Source organism: Peromyscus leucopus, chromosome 8b (assembly GCF_004664715.2).
Source record: "Peromyscus leucopus breed LL Stock chromosome 8b, UCI_PerLeu_2.1, whole genome shotgun sequence".
Lineage (NCBI taxonomy): Eukaryota > Metazoa > Chordata > Mammalia > Rodentia > Cricetidae > Peromyscus > Peromyscus leucopus.
The window spans coordinates 32,025,751-32,048,664 of NC_051086.1; the positions used below are offsets into that span (position 1 = coordinate 32,025,751).

The window sequence follows — 22,914 nt, forward strand, 5'->3', positions numbered from 1 at the left end:
CACAAATCAGCTGAATAGGTTTCACATTCTCCTTCAGAGAGGGAGGCGGAGCTCTGCTGAAGTGGCCTGAGTTGAACTCCAGGCTTCCTGGGTGCTTGGGTACCTTGGTAACCAACTCCAGTGTCAGTGCTCCCTGGCACTGACCACTCTGCTTCCTATCTCAAGCCCCTCTGCTCAGATGATGGCATCTATTGCAGGGCAGTATTGACTTTCAGACCCAGGGAGCCCAGGGTGCCATGGTTGCCGACATTGCTGTAACCCCACACCCTTGCTGCTGTCCTGTTGATTTTCTTTCTCTCACCCAGTGGACAATGTAAGTGGACACGTGTTTGTAGGGATGTTGATCCACTCAGAAACCCTTCACCTTATCATGAGACAGCATTCTCACCCGCTCAGACTTCACCATTAGGCAAGGCTGCCTCCAAAGTGAGCTCCAGGGAGAAACTGACTAGCTCCCTAGCCACTCATGGATATTTCCACTGTGATGGTGAACATTATGTTGAGAGAATAAACTTAATGTGCTTGAAAAAACAACATTGTTGTTAGCTTGAATAAGCCATGAGGAAGTTGCTCCTACTTTGAATGCACCCTTTCTGCTGATCCGAGATGGACCATTTCCTAGTGCTGATGGGCTATTCTTAAAAAATTGCTGGTTGTTGTAAAACATTTCACTGCCCCAGCTATTCCTATAAGGTAATGGGTCACATGATTAAACAGGTTAACTGCTAAGTTCTGCTTTTGTATGAGAAGCTTGCTTGGATGGCTGAGGCACCTGCAGGACATCTGCTTTAAAATGAAGACTTTCTCACACCCAGACAGGATATGAGTTAATTTGGCTCCCCAAAATTATATCTTTATGGGTTATTTTTTAAACCTTTATAATGCTTTGGATAACAATCGTCAGGGCCTTACCTACAGAACTCTTTGGTTTAGTCCTGGCCAGTCTTTTTTTTTTATAATAATAATAAAAAAACTTCTGATTTAGTAAAACCAAAACTTGAACTAAAACCTAATCTCTGAAGGACCCCAGCCACACAGCCCCACAGAGGAAAATGCTGGAGCAGGGAAGAGCACTGTCTCAGACTCCTGTCCCTGTAGTGTGTGTCCCTGGGGTTAGGAAGTCTGTGCCCAGTGAGGCCAGGAGTGGGTGAGGGTGAGGTTCAATTTAATGACATCCTGGAGTCAGTTTAATAGAGTCAACTTCTCTGTGGGATGAGAAACTGGCATTCTCCATGAGGACAGAGGGAAAGTTTCTCTGCAAAATGCAATGCATGGGGTGGGAAGCCGGATCAGGGCAGAGGCGCCATGTTACTCTCTGAGGTTCAGGGAAGCTCTGAAGTTGACTACCCCTCTAGCATTTACTGGCAGGATCTTACTAGAAAGGTGTATAGAGAGGAGCAGGGGTGGATAATGAGAGAGAGGGGGAGAGAGAGTGGAGAGAGAGGGGGAGGAAGAGAGAGAGAGAGAGAGAGAGAGAGAGAGAGAGAGAGAGAGAGAGAGAGAGAGAGAGAGAGAGAATGAATGAATGAATCCAGGCATGGGCAGACAGACCCTGAAGCTCTGACCTAAGCTATGCTTCAGGTGCTCAGTACAAACTCTACCTACTGAGATCCAATGTTGCCCAGAGTTTTGGACAATGTGACCCACTGTTGTGTGACAGGTTTCTCTGAGAGTGAAACATTCCATCCTGCAGGGAAGTGCTTTAAGCAGAGAGGAAAACAACTCAAAATACCTTCAGGAAGTCCCTGAAACTGACTAAATTTGCTAGACCCTTTCCTGTCAAAGTAATAAAACCTGAGAGTCCCTCTCAAACTATTAAAGCTGAACTGCAAAGAAAACTCTGGGCTGCCTGGAAGAGGGTTAAACCAGAGTCACTGGGAACGGAGACTCTGCAACCTGCTGAGCTGCACCAGGTTTCCTAGCTTCTGTGAGCTGTTACTCAGGCAGGGGTGGGCCTTGGTGATGCATCTCTCTTTGAGTATTTCTTGCTCCTGTGACTGCTCACACATATTCTAGTAAGTAACCCCAGTAAAACTCATTGGCTCACCAAGTTGAACTTTGGTGGTAACTGAGAAAGGAAAAATATTGGCTCATGACCCCAAAACCTAGTTCACAGCACAAAGAAAATTTATTTGCCCCAGAGGTACAGAGGGCAGGAAATAAGAGAAAAAGACAGGAGGTAGAGGATCAGGGTGAAGGGGAAGGGAACAGGGTAAAGGACATGGGTATTTGTCCTGGAGGGACAAAGGACTGCCTCTGGATAGAGGGGAGACAGATTCCGATCATAGGCAAATGGAGGTCTAAAAAGGTAAAATGGAAACCCTGTGTTAGAATCAGGTGTTTAAATTTAACTGGACATATTAATTAGGTGAGCCCAAGTGGGCTTCCAGATGACTGGACTTTGACAGTTATGCTCAGGAGGAGGAGGAAGCAGCCAGCTAAGGGAATAGATTTTGGTGGCTAGCTTTAGGAATGTAACCTAATAGTTTTTAGCAAGGCATGGGGGATGATAGAGAAGAGCAAGGCCTGCCAGAGCCATGATCATCATAATTGAGCTGGTCAAAGTCCCCTCAATCTGTGTCTTTGTGGTGAGCTCTCTATCTGGGGTGAGTAGATGAGTGTGTTCTGTCCACCCAAGAAAAATTTTGTCATACAACACTCACTGTGCTGAAATCCACACTGTCCATCTCCCTTTGCTCACTCATGATACAATTCATGCAATTCTCTAGGGCTTCTTGCCGCCTCCCTGGTAAACCTTACCATCTTTCATACCATATGATCAAAAAACTTGGTTCACGTGTCTCCAAATATCCAGGGAATCTATGCAGATTTTTATGAAGCTCAGTACCCTGTCTCCTCTCTTCCAGGATCTACCATCTTCTGTTCCCAGTGCCTGACTTCCCCCAATGCATTTAGCCAGGGGTGAAGGTAGATCTCAGGCCCCTGCAATCCTCTACCTAACAGAGTAATTATTGTGACATCCTCCTGCACTGAGCAATGACTCTGGCCACCTTCTATTGATTTCTTTGGTTTCTTAGATCAATTGAGATAACATTACCCAGAAGTATTTGTGTCATATCATGAATCACTGGAGTTGATTCACACTGACACACACCTTTCATGATCTCTCCACTTCTGAGGTCTGGGATGTCCTAATGAGAAGGCAGAGAAAGTGTCACTCACAGCTCACATGGGCTTTCAGAAGCACAGTTTTGTAAGGTCTGAACCACTTCATGCTCTTCAGAGCCTAACAGGAAGTGGGATGGTTAGAAAACACAGGATGGCTGTGGGATGACTCAGGACTGACCCTGCTGAACCAACCCAGTGCTGGATGGAGTCGGTCACTGCAAATGCACAGGGCAAGGGTTTCTCACTTTACTTTCTTGGGTTTTGCAGGATCCGAGGAGAGTTTCTGTGCTGTGCTTTCACTCCTGTGCTCGACAGTGTTGTCCTCACGCAGATCTATTCATTAGTCATTTACCACCGTATCTCACCATTCTAAGAACCTGATGCACTCATGCTCCTTAGATCTGACCTGACTGTTAGCTGCAGAGGTTAGTGATGGGGACCCCCATACACTGCCACCCCCATCCCATGCACAGTTGGGGAAGAAAAGTTAAAATGGCTGTTTTCTGACTCAGGCAGTGAAACAGCAGCGAATGACTTTGCAGGTGTCATTTTTAAGAAGAGAAAAAGGGGAGGTCTGTGTTGGAGTGGGTAGGATGTGGTGGTATATTTTGATTGGAAATGTTAATTAGGTGAGCCAAAGGGGGTTGTTGATTGCCAGACTTCAATCTTTTGATAACTGGACCTTGGTAGTCAATCTTAAGAGGAAGAAGTGGCAAAATAAGGGAATAGACCTTGGTGGCTTGTTTTAGGGATGTAATCTAATTATTTTCAGCAAGGCAGAGGGACTTGTGGAAAAGACAAAGTCTGCTTGAGCCACATGCTTGAGTGGGCTAATGTCTCTTTGGTTAGTATGTAGCTACAAGTACTGGGTCATCAGTTACACACAAATACACATAAATGCAGATTGACCCCTGTGCAAACTCTCTCTCTCTCTCTCACTCTCTCTCTCTCTCTCTCTCTCTCTCTCTCTCTCTCTCTCTCTCTCTCTCACACACACACACACACACACACACATGCATCAGGCACAGTGCCTTGTACCTTCTATTGCTCCATGATGATGGTCTCCTACAATTTCCTTTGTGACTAAAGAAGGGACCCTGGTGTTCCTCTCAGAGACAGTGGATGTGTCTTAGCTCTGATGTGAGCAGATTGGGTTTTTCACAGACTCTGCTCCCACATGTGACCTTGACTCACTCTTTCCTTGCAGGTCTCACTGTGAAATCAAGTCTCTAAGTGAACATGCTTCCCTGTAACCTGCTGTCCAGGGACAAAAGTGGCTGCTCTTTGTTGTGGGATGTCTTTCTGTATGTTGTGGATATATGTGGCTCCCATTTGGATAATGAGTAAAGCTGTTTTGGCCTACAGCAAGGAGGTTTACAGCCAGGTGGAAAATCCAAGCAGAGATCCAGAGAGAAGAATGGCAGAGTTGGGATAGAGCTATCCTGCCACAGAAAGAGCAACAAGATGTCAGCAGACCGGTAATGCCATGGCCATGTGACAACATACAGATGTATAGAAATGGGTTAATTTAAGATGAAAGAGCTAGCTAGCAAGTAGCTGAAGCTATAGACCTTACAGTTTGTAATTGATATAAGCCTCTGAATGATTATTATACAAGCAGCTGCAGGACCACAGGTGGAAGAGATTTATCAGGACTGCTGGGCAAGACAAGATTGGGGAGTAGAAATTTCCATCTAGTGCTCTCCTCACTCCCCTCCTCATCTCAGGATACACTGGCAGGAAAACATGAGTCAGGGCTGCAGGTATGATGAAGTGAGCTTCTCTACCCCGGTTCTTCAACAACCAGAATTGTGTTGTGTCTTCCAAGGTGAAACCAAGGAGGAGTTTGTGGTCAGGGCTTAGACAGGACATCAGTAAGAATGTGTGTACGGTAGGGAGAAGGGTTGGCTGTGTCTCCAGACAATCAGAAACAGAGACTACAGACATCAACCCCTCTTCCAATCTCTGCTCACCAAGCCATTCTACCTGTCAATGGAATAAATAAACTCCAACCTCTGGGGACTAAGATGCCACGGTCTGAGTTGGCAGAAGTGTATTGTTATTAGTGGGCAGTGAGATGTACTTGTAATGTACTTTCCTGTAAATAGCCCCAAGAGGCTCCCACCCTCAGAGATAGAGTTCATTAAGTGCAGGCCATAGCAGCTCTTGACCAATTTCTCTTGCAGCATGGCAGCAACGGCTTTCCTCTGTGATTAGAAGTATCGAAGGACACTGAAATACATGTATATTTTTAGATGTTCATATCTTTATACATACACATCCATGAATGTAAAGGATGAAATAAAATGAAAAATGATTAACACGGGGACTGGGGAGATGAATTTTACATGGCAACCCAGTCAAGTTGTACTATCCAGAGGTACTAACCATCAGGTAGAGCTGACCTGAAGCTGTCTTTTGATACTACGTTTCTAGTGAGGGGACACATTGGACAAACTTCCATAATGTGAATTACATCATCTAAGCCGCTGAGGAAGCTCCAACATTACCAAAGAAGAGAGACTTCTTGCTCCAGGCTTTTCGATACAAGTTGCAACATCAACTCCTGCACTGATGTCCAGGTTTTCAGAAAGAGAATAAGATATGGACACAGTAGTATTATGGTTGGAATCTGAATTGTATTCCACAGGCGCCTATATTTAATGCTGTGGAGCCTGGGGCGAGGGCCAGGGGAATGGAAGTAGGTCTTGAGGGCCAGGATTTTGAATTGCCTGCCTCTTGTCCTCCAGCTCTATCTGCTTCTTCTCTGCTGCCCTACAGACAGCCTTCTGCTTGGATGGACCTCCCTGCTTCTGCCGCCTGCCACCTCTGGAGTGATGGCCTGCACTTCTCTGACAGTCTGAGATACAGCAGACCTTCCTCTGTTTTTGTCAGGTATTTGGGTGACCACACACAGCAGCAACTGATGTCAATATGTTGTCAACATCGACGGAGCTGTAAGAGGACACGGGCTTTGATCTACTGCGTCTGTTTTTCTGGAGATCTCTAAAACTGAGATAAAATGCACTTTATTTTCTGCTCTTGGAATGCCATGCATGCATCTCTTCTCTTTTGGTAGGAAAGGTGTAAGTGTGGAAATTATACAGGTGCTTTACAAAAAGTTGCGTTTGGTTGCTGGGAATTGAACTCAGGACCTCTGAAAGAGGAGCCAGTGCTCTTAACCACTTGGCCATCTCTCCAGATGTATTGGTGCAAGTATCAAGGCAACTTCATGTAGTTAAAAGGAAGGTTTATTTGGGGTTTTGCTTACAAGTAAAGGGATAGATTACAGGGTCCGGAACTTGTGAAGTGGGATCCGGAAGGGGTGAGGTGCAGTCCAGTGGTGTTCTCTGGAGAACTCTGCTCGGTCGACCATCCAACATCCAGGATTACCATGAACCAGGAGAGCCTGCACATCTGGATCTCACGTCTTAAGAGCTCCTGTCTTGGCCCCGCCTCAGGGGCAGGTCATAGGTAGGCGTGACAGTTACCTGAAGCCTCCCTGGGGGTAGTACTTCCAGGTCAAATCTGGAACAGCTTCCCACTACAGTGTTAGTTGCCAGTCTGAATTTCTTTTCTGTTGTTGTGACAAAATACCCTGGCAATAGCAATTTAGGCAGAAAAGGTTTCTTTCAGTCACAGTTCAAGGTTATATTTCACCAGAGTGGGGAAATCACAGCAGTGGATGCTTGAGAGAACTGGTCCTATTGCAAACACAGGAAAAAGAGAAGGGTAAAAAGCATTCATGTTCATCTCTCCTTACCCACTTCAGGCAGTCCAGAATCCCCTGCCTTGAGAAGAGGGTCCTGCCTCACATTAAGATTGTTCTTCCACAGTCCAGACTGGCTGAAGGCATCCACAGGCCCGTCCAGTGCCACTGGTCAAAGGTCAAAGACACCACAGTCCATCCTGGGTCCTCACACCTCAGGCTGGCTGAAGACACTGGGCTTGTCCATGCCACTATGATGAGCAAATATACTGTGGAGAAATGAGAGACCAAGAGAAGAAGAATGGTCCAAGTGCTGTGCAAAGAGGCTGATTTGAAGAAGGGAAGGCAGTTGAGATCACACTGATATGGCTGGCCTGATTGTCTCCCCAGATCAGGATGACATCTGGGAAGAGCTGCTGTGTAGGCCCATGTTGCATCTGAAGTCTAACCCAGCTAGGTAGGGTCTGTGTTGACATCCATGACCCATATTGCTACCAAAAGTCACAGGGATGCCTAGGGTCTAGGCCTCAACCAGTGGCCATTGAGTGTCTGAGAGCCCTGCCATTCCCCTGGACATGCCAATCTGAGTGGCTATAGTGTTGCCTAGGCTGCTAATGAGGCCATGTCTGGTTCCATGGCCCTATAGCATCCAGCGACTAAGTTGACGTCTGTGGCTCCTGTTACCAAGTACTATGCAGATGCCTGGGCTCTGGTCTGTCACCTGAGACCATGTTGCTTTCTGAGGGTCATGCTGCCGTGGGGACCATGCTGATCTGGGTAGCCTGTGCTTCCACTGGGGCCATGGTGACATCAGGGCCCAAGATGCTGCTGAGGGCCATGTATGGGCCCATGTTCCTGCTGCAGCTGGGGTGTGTGTTGCTGTCAATGTCCCATGTTATCACAGGGCATCATAGGATCCAGCAGTTTTGAAATCCAAGGACCTTGCTGAGCCAGTCCCTCCCATCACTGGCCCTGCCCCTTGCTGGACAATGCAGCAAGGTAGCAGGTACCACTCCTCATGGAAGAGCTGGCCTCAATACCCAGGGGAGATGGCCCCACCCCACCCCATGGCCATAGGAGAGCTAGTCCCAATGACAGGATCTAGGAGAGCTGGCTCCATACCTCCACTGAATGGGATGATCCCAGCAGCTGGGACTGAATTGCTCAGCTACCATCCAGACCCAGATACTGGGCCTTGGTTTGGCCTACTGTATCATCTACCCCATCTATGACCTGCTGGGGCATGTGAAGGGACTGGTCCTGCAGAATAATAGCCACAGGTTCTCCAGGTCTTGGGGCAACAGCAGAATAACCAAGGGGAGTTTCTGTGAGTGTGTCGTGATCATGGTGTGCCAGAGGCCTTGACCTGGACCAATGGCTCATTACAATGAACATTTGTGGGTAGGGCTGATTGGACAAAAGGGTATGCTGGGTGACATATCAAGGCTCCCAAAGCCACTAGGTCAAATGAAGAGTTTCAGTTGCCATTCACATAGTGTGAATTCCCAGTTCACTCATATTTGCCTTGAAGAGCATGAAATAGATTTCTTTATTTGTATGGACCAAGGGGATCTATAGGTATGTTACTCTTCTATTTTTTTTCACCAAGCTCCTCTGGGATGGAACTTGGCCTATGGTCACAGTCCCCACCTGTTGTGTGCCTCCTGTGTGAGGATCACACCTTTTAAGTAGATGTGTTTGTCTATACAATCCTGGGCACCAGATGCTGCTGTTTCAGAAACCCCTCAAAGCAGTGTGAGAATATAGAAGTGTGTGAAGACTTTCACAGGGGCTAAAGATCTAGGATTCATTTCATAACAGAATTTCAAATCAAATTCATATTATCATGTGTTATTTACATACAATTTTAATGGAAGTGAGGTTTCCTCATGCATTCACACAGTGTTGGTGATTCTTCTTCTACTGCTACAGCACAATTGAACACTTGACACAGTGAGCTTCTGGCACCAGAAGAGGAAAAGGATGAATGCTCTGGTGCTCCACAGACAAGGTTTGTTACTCTGGAGTAGGTTATGAGTCAGTGTCCAAAGCAAGGTGAAAAGTAAATACTGGTTGGAGCTTGTAACTCATTTTCCCATCATTCCCAGTAATCGGGGGGCTTAGATAAATATGGTCCCACTTTCTTTTCAAAAAGAGCTTCCTTATTAAGAAGAGCAATAGCATCATTTGCAGCAGTATCCAGAAAGAGATTCTGCAAATAGTAAGTCTTTCTGAAGTAAATGCAGGTAGCAACTGGTCCACCAGTAATGGAGGAAATGTGTTTGATATATTTCACTAGTCTTTCTTCTAAGGGCACATCATTGTCTTCTGTAAACAAATGGGGAAACTGAAGGTGCACCTTGAATTCATTCACAGAAATGTTAAAATCTTCAGCAATCTTTTCCAGTGAGGCATCATCCAGCCCAAAGTAAGACCTGTAGAGTTTGAATATTTCATCCAGATTCTCTAACTCATCCTTGATTATGCCACCAAGTGGAATGGTGGCCAATGCTCCAGCCTTTATGGCCTCTAGGAACACTTTCTGCTTCAGGGAATCTCTCTTGAGGTTAATGGTGGCCTGAGTAACACTGTGCAGGGACAGCATGAAGAGGTGGCGTTTGTGGGCTGGGAGCTCACCCAATAGGGTGGTCTCTAGCTTTGGGAAGTCAAAGTCAGACACATCAAAGTTAGAGACTAAGAAGATTTGAGGCTCTCTGGAGAGAACCTCCTTGAGATTGTTTGAACAGTCATCTCGGATTTTCATCAGGACATTCTCCTTATTGAAAGTCTTAGGTTTACCTCTCTGTTCACTATATAAGTCAACATCTGTCTTGGTTCTGACAAAATAGAATTTCATCTTCATGTCATTGATGGCTTTGGCTAGTTTTGCATCATTTTCTTTGAAGCGTGTAGCAGCGATTATAATAAAGAAGTCATACTCTTCAAACTTCATTTTCTTTAGGTAGTCTTGTGGCAGGAAGTTAGTGGACCCAATGCCAGGCAGGTCCCATATTTTCACCTGGGGAAACTTGGGATGCTCATACTGCTTTCTCTCCATGGTTGTCTCTGTCACCCCAGTGGCAGCTGCACCTTCTTCTTCCTGCCCCACACCCCTCAGGGCATTGATGAACGTGGACTTTCCTGCTCCTGTCTCCCCTGTCACAGCAATGTTCAGGGGGGCATTCTCGATGTCTCTCAGTGCATTTTGTATTATAGAAAGTGCTTCCTGGAGCTTATTTTTCTCAATGTGGGATTTAATCAAGGTGATGGTCTCCTCAGAGAGGAGTTTGCTTTCCTTCTTAAAATCCTTAAAGAACGCATTAAAGCTGGAGGCCCAATCCATGGCTCTGTCTGGTAAAAGCTAAATGGAGCAGAGAGGAGAGAAATTGTAATCATTAGTTAAACCAGGGCAAAGCTTTGGTATTTTCTGGCACAGTAAAGCAGGACCCTTGATCCTGTCCTGAATCAGATCCAGTCTTTCATCTCTTTTCTTGGCTCCTGGGGGAATGTCTTTCTGTACACTGTGAATATATGTTGTTGCCATTGGTTAATTAACAAGCTGCTTTGGTCTATTGTAAGGCAGCTTAGAGGCAGACGGGAAATCCAAAGAGAGACAAGAAAGAGAAAGACAGAGTATAGGAATATCTAGTCTTCCAAGGAGTAACATGCCAGGAGACAGATAAAGCCAACAAACACAGGACAAAACATAGATGAATAGAAATGTGTTAATTTAAGATATGAGAGCTAGCTAGTAAGAAGCCTGGGTCATAAGCCATATAGTTTGTAAATAATATAAGCCTCTGTGTGTTCACTTGGGACCAAGGGGCTGTAGGACTCAGGTGGGAGAGAATGTTTGACTATGGAGTGGGTTTACCAGAGAAACACAGGACCATGGAGCCAGGTGGGACAAGAGAAAATTTCCGGCTACATTTGGCTGCCCAAAGTGTTGGCTCAAGTTTCTACCTAAAACCTGAGAGAACTTAAGAGATTCTAAAACAGAGCCCAAAACATTTTCCTACTTCATACCTCATGTGGGCTGTGAGATGGGGCAGCTTTCAGGCTTGAGTTCAGCATGGCAGATTCCCATCTTGGTACACAGAGCTGTCTCCAAGATGTGCAGCACACTGCATGATGGATTTAGCCCTTATATGTACAGACAAAAAGGGTTTCTGAGTCAGCTGCATACTATCTAATGATAACATGGACCCCAGAGTTGGCAGGATAAGTGTGTCGCTCTTGGGGACTCTGCCATATTGCAAAAATGTACATAGGCTTGGAAGAAAGAGGAAAAGGAGGATAGACAGTTATATAAAGAAACAGATAATTTCAAAAACATAAAGTCTTTAAAAAGACAGTAAAAGTAATATAAAAAATATGCACATAAAGATGGAAACCACACAGAGAGTCTGTTCACCAGAACAGCTTCAAGGCTATTGGCTCAGAGAATACAGTCTCACAGACTACTCCAGTTAGGACTTTACCATAATCCTAAAATTTTCTTTGTATTTCCATAAGACTACCAGTGCCCCCAAGCAGCTGGAAGTAGCCTAAAAAATTATGTCCACATTCCCCAAAATGGATTATGGATGTTTGTTTTTGTTTAGGGGTTGGTTACAAATTGTAACTGGTCATAATTAATCTCTTTCTAAAAGAAAAAGAGGGGATATGATATAGATGTGATAGGATAAAAGGGTAGATTATTGAATCTACTTTTAAAGAGCAACAACTTGTTTAAAATGTTTTACATTGCTACAGATTCTAGTTTATTGATACAAATTTAAATTTAATTTTGTTATACTATATATATTTCTACTCTTGTTTAAGGTATTATGTTTATGTAATTCATTTAAAATTTTAATGCATAATTAAGAAATAGAGATTAATAATTAGTCATCTATGATAATCACACATATAGTCATGTTAGTTAAGTTTTCTAAGTATACGTAGGTATATTTCAATTAGGTAGGTAATCTTCAAACCCCTCAAAGACCTACAGAATATGGCACTTTAAATGTTTTAAAAACTTAGATTTTATGGACAATGGGACAGGTCTACTCCTGAAAGCACCGAATGACTTCAAAGAAGATGATGGGCATTGAAGAAACTCCATATGGAGTTTGCTTTCCTTATGGCAAAAGTTAGCCATTTGGACAAGAAACTGTTCTTGCCTGGAATGCTTGACAAAATGTTGTATTGACTGGACATGCAGGACCCATGGAAAAAAGACCACTAAATTTAGCAAAAGCAAGACAAAATGGTCCTTCAGGTTCCTGCTTCACAGAGGAGACTGCCAGACATTCCGCAGGACACAGGGAGAAGCTACTGAGAGACTTTAGGCCTATAGTCTGAACATGAATATCCCAATGTTGCAGATGAACTTGGGTGACTGTCCAGGCAGCCAGCTGTCTCTGTCATTTTCAGAATTTTGGAAGTTTCTTACAAAGCACTTCTTGTTTACTTGGGTAATAGTATATTGTTCTGAGGTCTTTGATGTAGTTGAAGACTAGATAGTTATAATTTTCCTGGGTTATGATAAAAGATAAATTAGGTATGAAACTTTAGACTCACAAATATGGGTTAGATGATAAAATATTTTCTTTAATTTTGCCAAATACAAATAAACTAGATATTGTAACTATAATTCTTGCTTGATAACTGTTTGTTATATATAATTTTACTATATTAAAGCCAAAACCTTCCTTTTTGATTAGATAGAAAAAGGGAAGTGCTTTGGGATGTCTTTCTGTTTGCTGTGAATAGATGTTGTTCACATTGGTTAATAAATAAACTGCTTTGGCCTATGGCAAGGCAGCTTAGAGGCAGGTGGGAAATCCATGGAGAGAGACAGGAAAGAGAAGGGTGGAGTCTGGGGAGACACCAGCCTGCCACCCAAAGAGCAACATGCCAGCAGACCAATAAAGCCACAGAACACGTGACAAAACATAGATGAATAGAAATGGGTTAATTTAAGATATAACAGCTAGCTAGCAATAGGCCTACCATTGGCCATACAGTTTGTAAATAATATTAAGCCTCTGAGTGATTATTTTATAAATGGCTATGGGACCACAGGGCCAGACAGGACTGGAGAAAACTTTAGACAACACTTGGCTGCTGCTTCCACTACTGACCTGGATATAAAGAGGCCTTATTTTCTGGCTTCACTTCCTTCTAGGGATTTCCTTGCACTTCTTAGTCTAATTCAGAGTCTACTTGATCTGTGCAGTTACACATTGCAACCTTTATTATCAGTTTGAAGTCTCCTTTAAATTCCTTTATTTTCATTAAAATAATACCCATCCATGGTGTCAATCCTAAAAGCATATAAAAGAAGCAGTACTTCTGACATTGTCCTGATCATTATGTGAACAATTTACTAAATTGCCTGTAGGTCATGAAGGCCTCTGGTCTCTTTGCATGGTTATTCTATAATAAGACAATTACACTGGATGAGGAATGGAAAAGACTGATCTGAAAAGAGATGTCCAACTAACTGTAATTTACCTTTCTTCTCTTAGCAGAGGTGGGACATGGGCTCTATGGAAGCAGACTCCTAAGTGAGTGACCCCTGCTTCCTGGTGTTCTTTTTCTCAGTTGTGTATGTCCCTGTATTGTGTTCTCTGGGGTGATTAGGTCAGAATCAAGACAAAGTAAGAACCAGAGTTTCCACACCAGGCCCTGACAGTAACATCCTGGGTAAACTGTGGCAAGTGTCTTACATATTGCTAACTGGATTTTTAAGGTCATTACATTTTTCAAAACCGCACTGGCTCAGATACTCCAGAAAACACTAGGATTTACTTGGAGAAAGAGTTAAAAGTATAGAAAAAGAATATATTGGGAATCAAATTATTTCATATGTTCCTAAACATCATAATATATACATATATATACATATATATACATATATATATATATATATATATATATATTTTTAATAAAGTTATGCCACTTGGTTGATAATGCCTCTCCTCAGAGCCATAGAGTAACAGAAACTTCATTGTCAGGCATGAGAAAATTCTCTTGAGTTGTGGGTCAGGGGAGTCTATCATACTTCCAAACAACACAGGATATTGCTGTTGTCCTTGCTTGAGCCCCAGAAGTTGAAAGGCCCTTTTGCTGAAGACACCACATACTTCAGATACAGGTCTCAGAGAAATCAAGGTGTAGCTAAGTCATAGTCTCCTTCCCAAATACTAACTTTCAAAAAATCAGAAACATGTAACATACATGTAAGTTGCCAAGGGAGGAGAGATTTAATAATCCCACCCAGCTTTGACACATATAAGCCTCAATGATGATCATCACATTGAGATACCTCTAAAGGTGCAGTGGTTACATTTATGTGTTGGTGGTAACCCAGAGCTCTCTAATTGGACTACAGACTGGCTGAACAAGAAGAAAACATGCCTGGTAACCAAAAACCTAACCACCTACCTATTGCTGCTAGTGAGGTCATGGATCTCAGAGGAGAACCCACTATGGCTTTTCCTCTCCAAATATAATTCCTATCTGCTTTCTAAATATTTATCTTTATACCCACAGGTAAGTGGAGCTCTCCCTCGCCATCAAACATTCTTCTTTTCACAGCACTCAGAGATCACTTCAGAAAGCCACAACTAGTCAAATGCAGAGAACAACTGACTTTGAGGTTCCCAGCCTCAGTGGATCCGTTACAACACAAGCCTTACACCTGAGACACAGGAAACGCTGCAGAAGAGGGTGTGGAAAGACTACAAGACTCAGAGGACCACAAAGTCTGCTGCAAAACCAAGTCTTCTCAACATGACCAGGATGATAGATCAATGGAAGCTCAACATTACGGCCATTTAAACCAGACCTGAACAATGGCACCAACAGTTGACATTTCAAAGTGGACATGGTAAATGGCGTAGATTGTCACACTTAGAGGAAGAGTAACAAGTGGTACAAAGTTGCAGAGAGGAGGATTGGTCTAACCCAGAGATGAGCTCCCAATGATTATTCAGTCCCAAAGGTTTGGCCCTAATAACTATCTGCCTGCCTATCTATGTATCTATCTATGTATCTATCTATGTATCTATCTATGTATCTATGTATCTATCTATCTATCATCTATCTATCTATCAATATCTATCTTTATATCAATATATACAAGCTACACTAAATGCATTCATCAGGTTGAGTTTCTATATTTATTTGTTTATAGATATGTCACAGTGATGAAGAATTAGAGGCCATGAATTTAAAAGGGAACAGGAGGTAAGGAGGGGACTGCTGGGAGGAGAAGGGGATGATGCACTTATATTTCAATAAACCAAAGGGCCTTTGCTGCATAGCAAGTATTTAAATTAAATAAAATTAAAAATAGAAAAGAAAAAAAGATTACTGTTAGAGGCAAGGGCAGCCATGAGGAGACCATACTCCAAAGAATGTAACTCACAGAATCTGCCTAACAACTTAGAGTGATGGACCTGAGCCAGCCAGGGCGACACTGTAGGATATTGTCTCCAAAACACTGGTCAGAGCCCAACTGCCCATGAGGTCAGCACTTACATACTAGTGCTGGTAGTCTGGTAACCTTTCTGTCTACCCACTCCCCACTCCATGAGGTGATTCCCTGTGCCTCAGAGACTGCAGACCCCCAACCTCCAGTGCCTGCCAGGCCTCTTGCCCACCCACTGCCTGGTCTGTCAGAGTTGCAGGCTGTCTACCCACCAACTCACCCAGGGAGGTCAGCATTCACTTCTGAATCTCAGGTATCCACATTCACCTGACCCCTGCTGACCACCCCATGTATCAGAGTCTTCAAAGCCCACCCAAATGCTTCCTATTAGAAAATAAGTAGTCAGTAGATATATACAAAAGAAAATCCAACCAGTGATCTAAGCAAATTCGAATACAAAAATTTGGTTATATGAAAAACCAAGACAGCTCATCTCCTCTAAAACATACAAACCCCAGAGTAACAGCCATCATGAGAATGACTTAGATAAAGTTCCAGACAAGGAATTCAACAGGATGATGTAAATGTGATCAAAGCAAGAGAATTCAAGCAATCAGTTGAATGAAAGACAGGGGTCAATACAGGGTATGAAAATATCATTCAATAAAGAGAAGTTCTGAAGAATTAAACTAAATGAGGCTAGAGATTAAAAACACATTAAGTCAAATGCTTAGAGGAAAGACTTACCAACCGAGTGGATCATATGGGGGAGAGAATATCAGGAGTTGTAGTCAATGTAGAGGAATTGGAAGACTTTCTCAGGGATGACCATAAAAAATGAAAAAAAATTATGAACAGACCACATGAGACCTTTGGAACACCATGAAACATGGACTTAGAAGGTGAAGATCTCCATTCCAACAGCATAGAAAACATTCTCAACCAATTCAAGCAAAAATGCCCCCAAATTTAGGGACATAAAAGCACATCCAGATAGATACAAGAGGCTTGTAGAACACCAGATACACAGAGCAGAAAAAGAAACTCTTGAAATTATTACAGTCAAAACCCTGAAAATATACAGAGCAAAGTGTTTTGCAAACTGCAAGAGAGAAACAGGAAGAACTATAAAGGTGGATCCATCAGACTAAAACTACCTGAGAGCAGCAGAATCTCTGAAAGCCAGAGGGCTCAACCTGATCCTCCAGAGACTGTCTGTGGTTGTTGTTGATCTGGGATTTTATCTCCATGGGGTAAATGAGGAGCTTACAGTATCGACTCCAAGAGCATCTGGGTAGCCCAATCTGCTTTCTGTCTCCAAACTTGACTGCTTCAGAAGACCAGCCGGAGACAAGCAGGTGGATGGAAGGGCTATTGCTTCTCTGCTTCGGAATTCTCTGTGGCACAAAAGATGGCTCCAGAAGGATGCTACTGTGAATGCTCCCTCAGTAGAAATCCCCAAGCTCTCCTGTCCCAGTTTAGTGCTCTTCTCTTTTCTTTTTTTTTGTTTTTTCAAGAAAGTTTTCTCTGTATAACAGTCCTGGCTACTCTGGAACTCACTTTGTAGACCAGGCTGGCCTCGAACTCACAGAGATCTGCCCGTCTCTGCCTCTCGAGTGCTGGGATTAAAGGCATGCACCACCACCTCCTGGCTCAGTGCTCCACTCTTCATGTTATCACACATGTAGGGTTATTGGCCAAGCTGAACTTAGAAACCATTCACTTACCTCAGCAGTGGTGACCTTGACCTGATGGTAATGGCTCCTCTCTGAAGGCTCTCCTCTCAGAGAAGGTCTTTGCACACCAGCAAGGGCAGTTCCCTCAGAATGATCTAAAACTGGAATTCAGACTCAGGATGTTCAGGAAGAAAGGAAGTGAGGTGTGGAGTTCTGATGTCCTAGGAAGAATTGCATTAAGAAAGGAGGAACACTTGGGATGGGCAGCCTGATCTTCCCCAAGTTACTTTATCATTCCTGGTCCACACACAGCCCCTGCTGTCTATAATTTCCTGGCTGGATCTGAGCTCTTTTTATCCAAACCACACACAGAAGAGCAGCAGTCAGAGTTGGTTTTAGTTTCTATTCCTAGAAATGGCTGCTTTTCTTGAAACAATAGGGAGGTCCTTTAGAAAAGGTCACAGATGGGTTAAGCTGTTTGAGGTTGGCCTTATTAAGTCTGAAGCACAGTTCATGGCAGAGACTCTGGGTCTGACCCCATGGCTTCCCCACTGGTGAATGCTAACTCTGGTGTTAGTGCCTAGCTGTGGACAAGCTATCCTTTTTTTTGTGGGTCCTGTGTCATTTAGAGATTTACTGGTCTGTCCTAAGGTTTGGTTTTTAATAAATTAGAGGCTTTTAATTAAAAACAGACCAGCCAGAACCAAACCAGAGGGAGTTCGCCAGCAAAGGCCCTAACCATTGCTAGCCTAAGAATTATTAAAACAAAAACAAAAAAACCCTACGAAGTTATAATTTTTGGGACTCAAATCAACACCTATTCCTGTCTGGGTGTTGGCAAAACTTGATCTTGCAACAGTATTCCTGCGGAAGCTTCAAACAACCAAGCAAGCAGGCATCTCATAAAATGCAGACCTTAGCGGTTAGCCTGTTTAATATGTGATCCATTACCTTGTAGGAATAGCTGAGGCTGTGAAATGTCCAACAATCAGCCTTTTCATTTTTATTAATAGCCTAACTGCACCAGGAAGTGGTCCATCTCTGGCCAGGTAACAAGATACACTCAAAGTAGGAGCAACTTCATCATGGCTGCTTATACAAGCTACAAATATTTTTGTTTTACATGCTTAACACATTTATCCTCTAAACATAATGTTCACTGTCACACTTCAAACTCAGTGAGTCTGGCTTAGCTGTCTACAGACCCTCACGGTGGCCTCGCCCACTGTGTTTGCTCTCTGTCCTCTTCCTTGTTTGCTGCAGTCTCACCTATCAGCAGTCTTCAGACAAGAGAACACAAGAGCAATGAAGAATGGCTGCTCAGAACCCTGGTCCTGCAACAGGTGTCTCAGTGAGAAGTGTGTCTGATCCAGGTGATGGAGGAGATTACAATTTCCTAACTCCTGGGGTCATTGAACAGACAGTGAACTTCTGACGGGAACCAGAGACAGGGTGTTCTCTGGCCATGTCATGGAAGCACCAACAACTATGTGGTATTCCCATCAAGGAAAGGAGGAGGATTTCCTCAGCAAAGGTGATGTGGTGAGCATGGAGAGGAGCCATGTTGCTTTCAGAGGTTTACGACAGCTCTGCAGTCATAGCCACTGTCCTCTTGGTGAATTCTGGCAAATTCTCCCTGGATAGGGAAGAGACGAGGGTGACCAGCAGAGCGGAGCCTGTCCCACATTCAACCTCAGCTGTTGCACATCTTTTCAGGTTTCAGTTCATGCTTTGGGAGACTAACAGGCTGTTTCTGTGTTCTGCTTTCTTTATGAGGTGGCACTAAGCAGGTGCCTGGGAAGACAAGGGTTACTAAGGGGGGGGAGGCGTGATTCAGAGCTCTGTATCTCAGTGAGTCCAGAATTCCAGCTCAGGAATGCAAGAGCAACATGTCCCCTTATCTCAGAGTCAGTATTTGTTTTCCCCTTTATGTTCTTGGGTAGAGACCCTCCTTGGTAGAACAGAATATCGTGAACTGGACATCAGGCAACTAACAGTTTGTTAGGCAGGAAGAACTTCATCAAATGGACATAGTATGTAAACACAGAAGACAACCAGAGTCCATCCATTCTGTCCTTGAAGCTTTGATTTGTCACTAACCTTTGGGTGCTACAGTCCAGAGTTGTATCTCCTCAGTGGGCCCAGGCCTGTGGGGTTCCTGCACAGGGTTAATAGCTTAGAAGCCCTGTGTGTAAGTCTTCTCCTTGTGGAAGGAAAATGTGAGGGCTGTTTGCTTTAATTCATCACCTTCTCCCTCTTTAACAAGATTATTTTATAGCTGGTCGGTGTCCGGCTGCCTTCACCCAAGTGGTGTTTGGAAATAAAAGGGCCCCAAAGTGAGTGGCACTATCAGGAGGTGTGTCCTTGTTGGAGGAATTGTGTCACTGTGGGAGCAGTCTTTCAGAACTTTTTTCTCCCTCAGTATGATAGTCAGTCAACTTCCTGTTGCCTCTGAAATGTAGCTCTCTCAACTCCAGCTCCACATCTGTCTTGAAACTGCCCTGTGTCCAATTATGTTCATAAGGGACTGAACCTCTGAAACTGTCAGTGAACCACCCCAAAGAAATGTTTTCTTTATGAGGGTTGTCATGGTCATGGTGTCTCTTCACAGCAATAGTAAATCCTACCTAAGACACTTGAATATTTTCTTCTTCCTTTTTATAAAGACTGAGATGTCATTACACACAATCTTTGTATGTTATTGCTGGAAGTTCAGCATACTAAATGTCACAGAACTGTCATTCATCTTCCCACTCTGGAGTCCTCTAAATATCTTAATTCAGAAGGCAGAACACATTTAATCATTCACAGCTTATGTGTGGCCCTCAGAAGCAGAGTTTGAAAGTCCATACTCTCCCTTGTTCTCAGGGCCATAATTATAAGTCAGGACGTCCAGAAAATTCAGGTGTGGCAGTCATTCTAAGATAGACATGAGCTCTAAACTAGAGTACGATGAGTTGTGCAGCGGTTGAGTTCTGTGTGACCCTGTATGGAATGATAATGGGATAAGAGAGTGAGTGGTGGCCTCGTGAGGCTTCCAGCCATTTCTGTTTCTGTCTTTCAAAATCCAGAGTGCTCATATTAAATTTTCTCTTTCTTCAGTCATTTATGGCCATCTTAAGACTGCCTCATTCCATGTTCCAAGCAATAAATCATGGTTTACTCATTATGGTATTATCTTTCCTTAGATTCCACTATATTCTTTTGTTTTGTTTTTAGAGGTTTTGTTGTTGTGGTGGTTATGGGCTGAGGTTAGATTCCATAGCCTCATACATGCTAGATAAGTTCTCTGCCATGGAGCCACCTCCACAGCCCCACAGTCTTGTTGTAGGACTGGCCATCTTCACTCATTTGCTAAACCTAACAATGTTGTATGGGAGCTTGTGTAATAAAGCTGTAAACTTATTGTGAACTATGGGTGGGGCAGAGTACAGAATGTTCTTTGAACAAGGCCTTCTACTAAAAGAGTTTCACGAACCATGACAAGTGAACGCCCTTGAGAGAAAGGACATGAAGAGTAAGTGCACATTCTAATGGACAGTCTAATGTTCTGGCATTGCCCACATTATGTCTGTGGGAAAGGCAAAGGCTTGGGAGGGATGTTTTTGTCTCTTCTCACAAGACCAAAGACAAGACATAACACTAGGTGTTTTCCCTCAATGTCCTTGAATTTGCTCAAGCCACTTACAAATGTCACTTCCTATTTTGCTGTAATAATAAAAACCAAGAGTGCTTTGTTACCACTTGAGCTCTGATGCCTGGAGTCCCCTGGCCCCTCACTATCTTTGGAATATCCTTCCATCCAGAGACTTAGACGCACTGGTCATGGGGCAATTCGACAATGCTGCTTTGGGTTTTGGTAGTGGGGTGGAGATCAGCTGAGGCTGGGTAGCCAGAGATTGATTTGTTTAGCTCTCTATCCTGCAATAGTATTATCCTCCATCCGCAGTTGGAGCTGGGATGTCTTCTGGGTCATCATTTCTGGTTTGTCAAGCAAAGGAAAAGGCAGTTGATTTATTCCAGAAAGACTTGATATGCTTCCTCATGACTGACAATGTCAGGGGCACACAGGGCACGAATTGGGAAAGTAGAAAAAAGGGAATTTTGAAAAGCTCTCACTGCATTACCGTAATGTAAAAGGAATGATTCTGTGCCTGACTGTGGAGTTGGCTTCTCAATGCAGATAAAATACTTGAGCTGAGTCAGACTGGGAAGGGCACACAAACAGCCTCTCACCCCTATCTTGAGATTCCTGTTCCATGGGTAGTGTAGGTGGGGGGTCATGTAGGTGACAGGCTCATGAGTTCTCATACTATCAGGGAAACCTAGGTAGTGTCTGTGGGTGGTTCTGACAGTGGGGGTTTTACCCTCTAGGAAAATGAGGAGGTTACAGTAGAGATTCCCTTAGATCTGAGTAGCACATTCTACTCCCTTTCTCCCAAACTTGAGCCCCGTCAGAGGAGCCAGGAAGTATGAGTAGGCAGACAAAAGGGATGTTCATCTCCTCACTGTTGTGTCGGATGAGTTTAAGCAGAAAATAATGTCTGCTAGCTGCTGCAGAAGACCATCAGAAGGAAGGAGAGTGGCTCAGAGATAGGAGCATTTGTTGCTCTGCAGAGGACCCAGGTTCAATGCCCAGCACCCACATGGTGCCTCACAACCTTCCTTAATTCCCATCCCCGAGGATCTGATGCCCTCTGTGGGCATAAGGTATGCATATGGTGTACATACACACAGGAGGAAAACACTCATTGACAGAAAAAAAACCTAAATACATCTTTAAAAAGAAAAGCATCAGAAAGGGGCCCTGAGGTGAACTCCCTGTGTGGGGTAAACCAGACCTCCAGCTCTCCTGTCCTGGTGTCAGGAGTCCAATTTCATGTTAGCTCATGAACAGGGTTGTAATGGTTAGTCTCTACTGTCATTTTATTGGCTTAAAAATGATATAGAGAGCCAACTTCTGGTTGTATCTGTGGGTGTATTTCTAGGGCAGTTTAGTGGTGGTAGGAAGACCCACCCTGACTGGGGGTGGCACCATTTCCTGCACAGAGGGCAGAGATGAGATCAAATCACCAGCATTAGGATTTGTTGCTCTGTTTCTGCAATGTGATGTGACCAACTGTCTCATAGTTCTGCTTTCATACCTTGTTGCCACCATGGACTATGTGATGATTTGAATGAGAATGGTTCCCATAGGCTCATAGGTCTGAACACTTTGAATACAGTTGGTGAGATGTTTGGGAAGGATTAGAAGGTGTGACCTTGTTGCGGGGGCATGTCCCTGGGGGTGGCCCTGAAGTTTCAAAAGTCCATGCCATTTCCAGTTAGCTCTCTGTGCCAGCTGCTTGTGGGTATAAGCCCCCAATCAAATGCTTTCTTTTCCAAGTTGCTTGGTCATGGTGTTTTATCAGAGCAATATCTAAGTAACTAAGACAGATGGTAACTCTTCATATACCACAAACAAAAATACACCCTTGATTTGAAGTTGTCTTTGTCAGAGAAATGAATAGGAAAAGTAAGAGAGGCCCTCCACTTACCTGCTATGGAATGACTGTGGCTAGATGCCACTTTCCTCTTGAAGTGTCTCCTCTGTCTCTCTCTCTAAGGAAATAGCTTGAGTTCAGGGAGGGCTTGACGAAAGATCCTCCAAGGACTCTTATCCAGACTGAGGAAAGGAAGGGGTGAGGTGTGAAGTTTTGAGATCCTTCTAGGATGCTCAGAGCCCCAGACAGAGTTGAAGCTGAGAGTGCTCTGATCTTCCTGGGTTTCCTTCCAGATCGGGTCCACTGAAAGACCCTGTCCTCTGTTCTATGATTTCTACCCCTCAGTTCTTCCTGCCCAGACCCTGTAGGGTGGAGGCTGCAGTGAAGGCTGGTTTGGTTCCTATATTTGGACCTTGTTTGCATATTCAGCCAGTTCTCCATCCTTCTCAGAGGGTCTTAGCTGAATTCCAGACTTTGCATAATCTGCACAGA

General features: G+C 43.9%; 1 protein-coding gene across 2 annotated transcripts; it reads right to left on the reverse strand.

Moving 5' to 3' along the window:
• Positions 1-8,432: 8,432 nt before the first annotated feature.
• LOC114706384 (T-cell-specific guanine nucleotide triphosphate-binding protein 2-like) lies at positions 8,433-17,304 on the reverse strand. 2 transcript variants are annotated; one of them, XM_028888768.2, is made up of 2 exons: positions 16,991-17,304; positions 8,433-10,199 (listed from the first exon to the last, which is right to left on the reverse strand). In XM_028888768.2, the coding sequence occupies exon 2, from the start codon at positions 10,179-10,181 to the stop codon at positions 8,937-8,939; it is 1,245 nt and encodes a 414-aa protein (XP_028744601.1). In that variant the 5' UTR covers positions 10,182-10,199; positions 16,991-17,304; the 3' UTR covers positions 8,433-8,936. The 2 variants fall into 2 exon arrangements, with proteins under 2 accessions (XP_028744601.1, XP_037056990.1); XM_037201095.1 differs by lacking the exon at positions 16,991-17,304 and adding an exon at positions 16,011-16,084.
• Between the last annotated feature and the right edge of the window lie 5,610 nt (positions 17,305-22,914).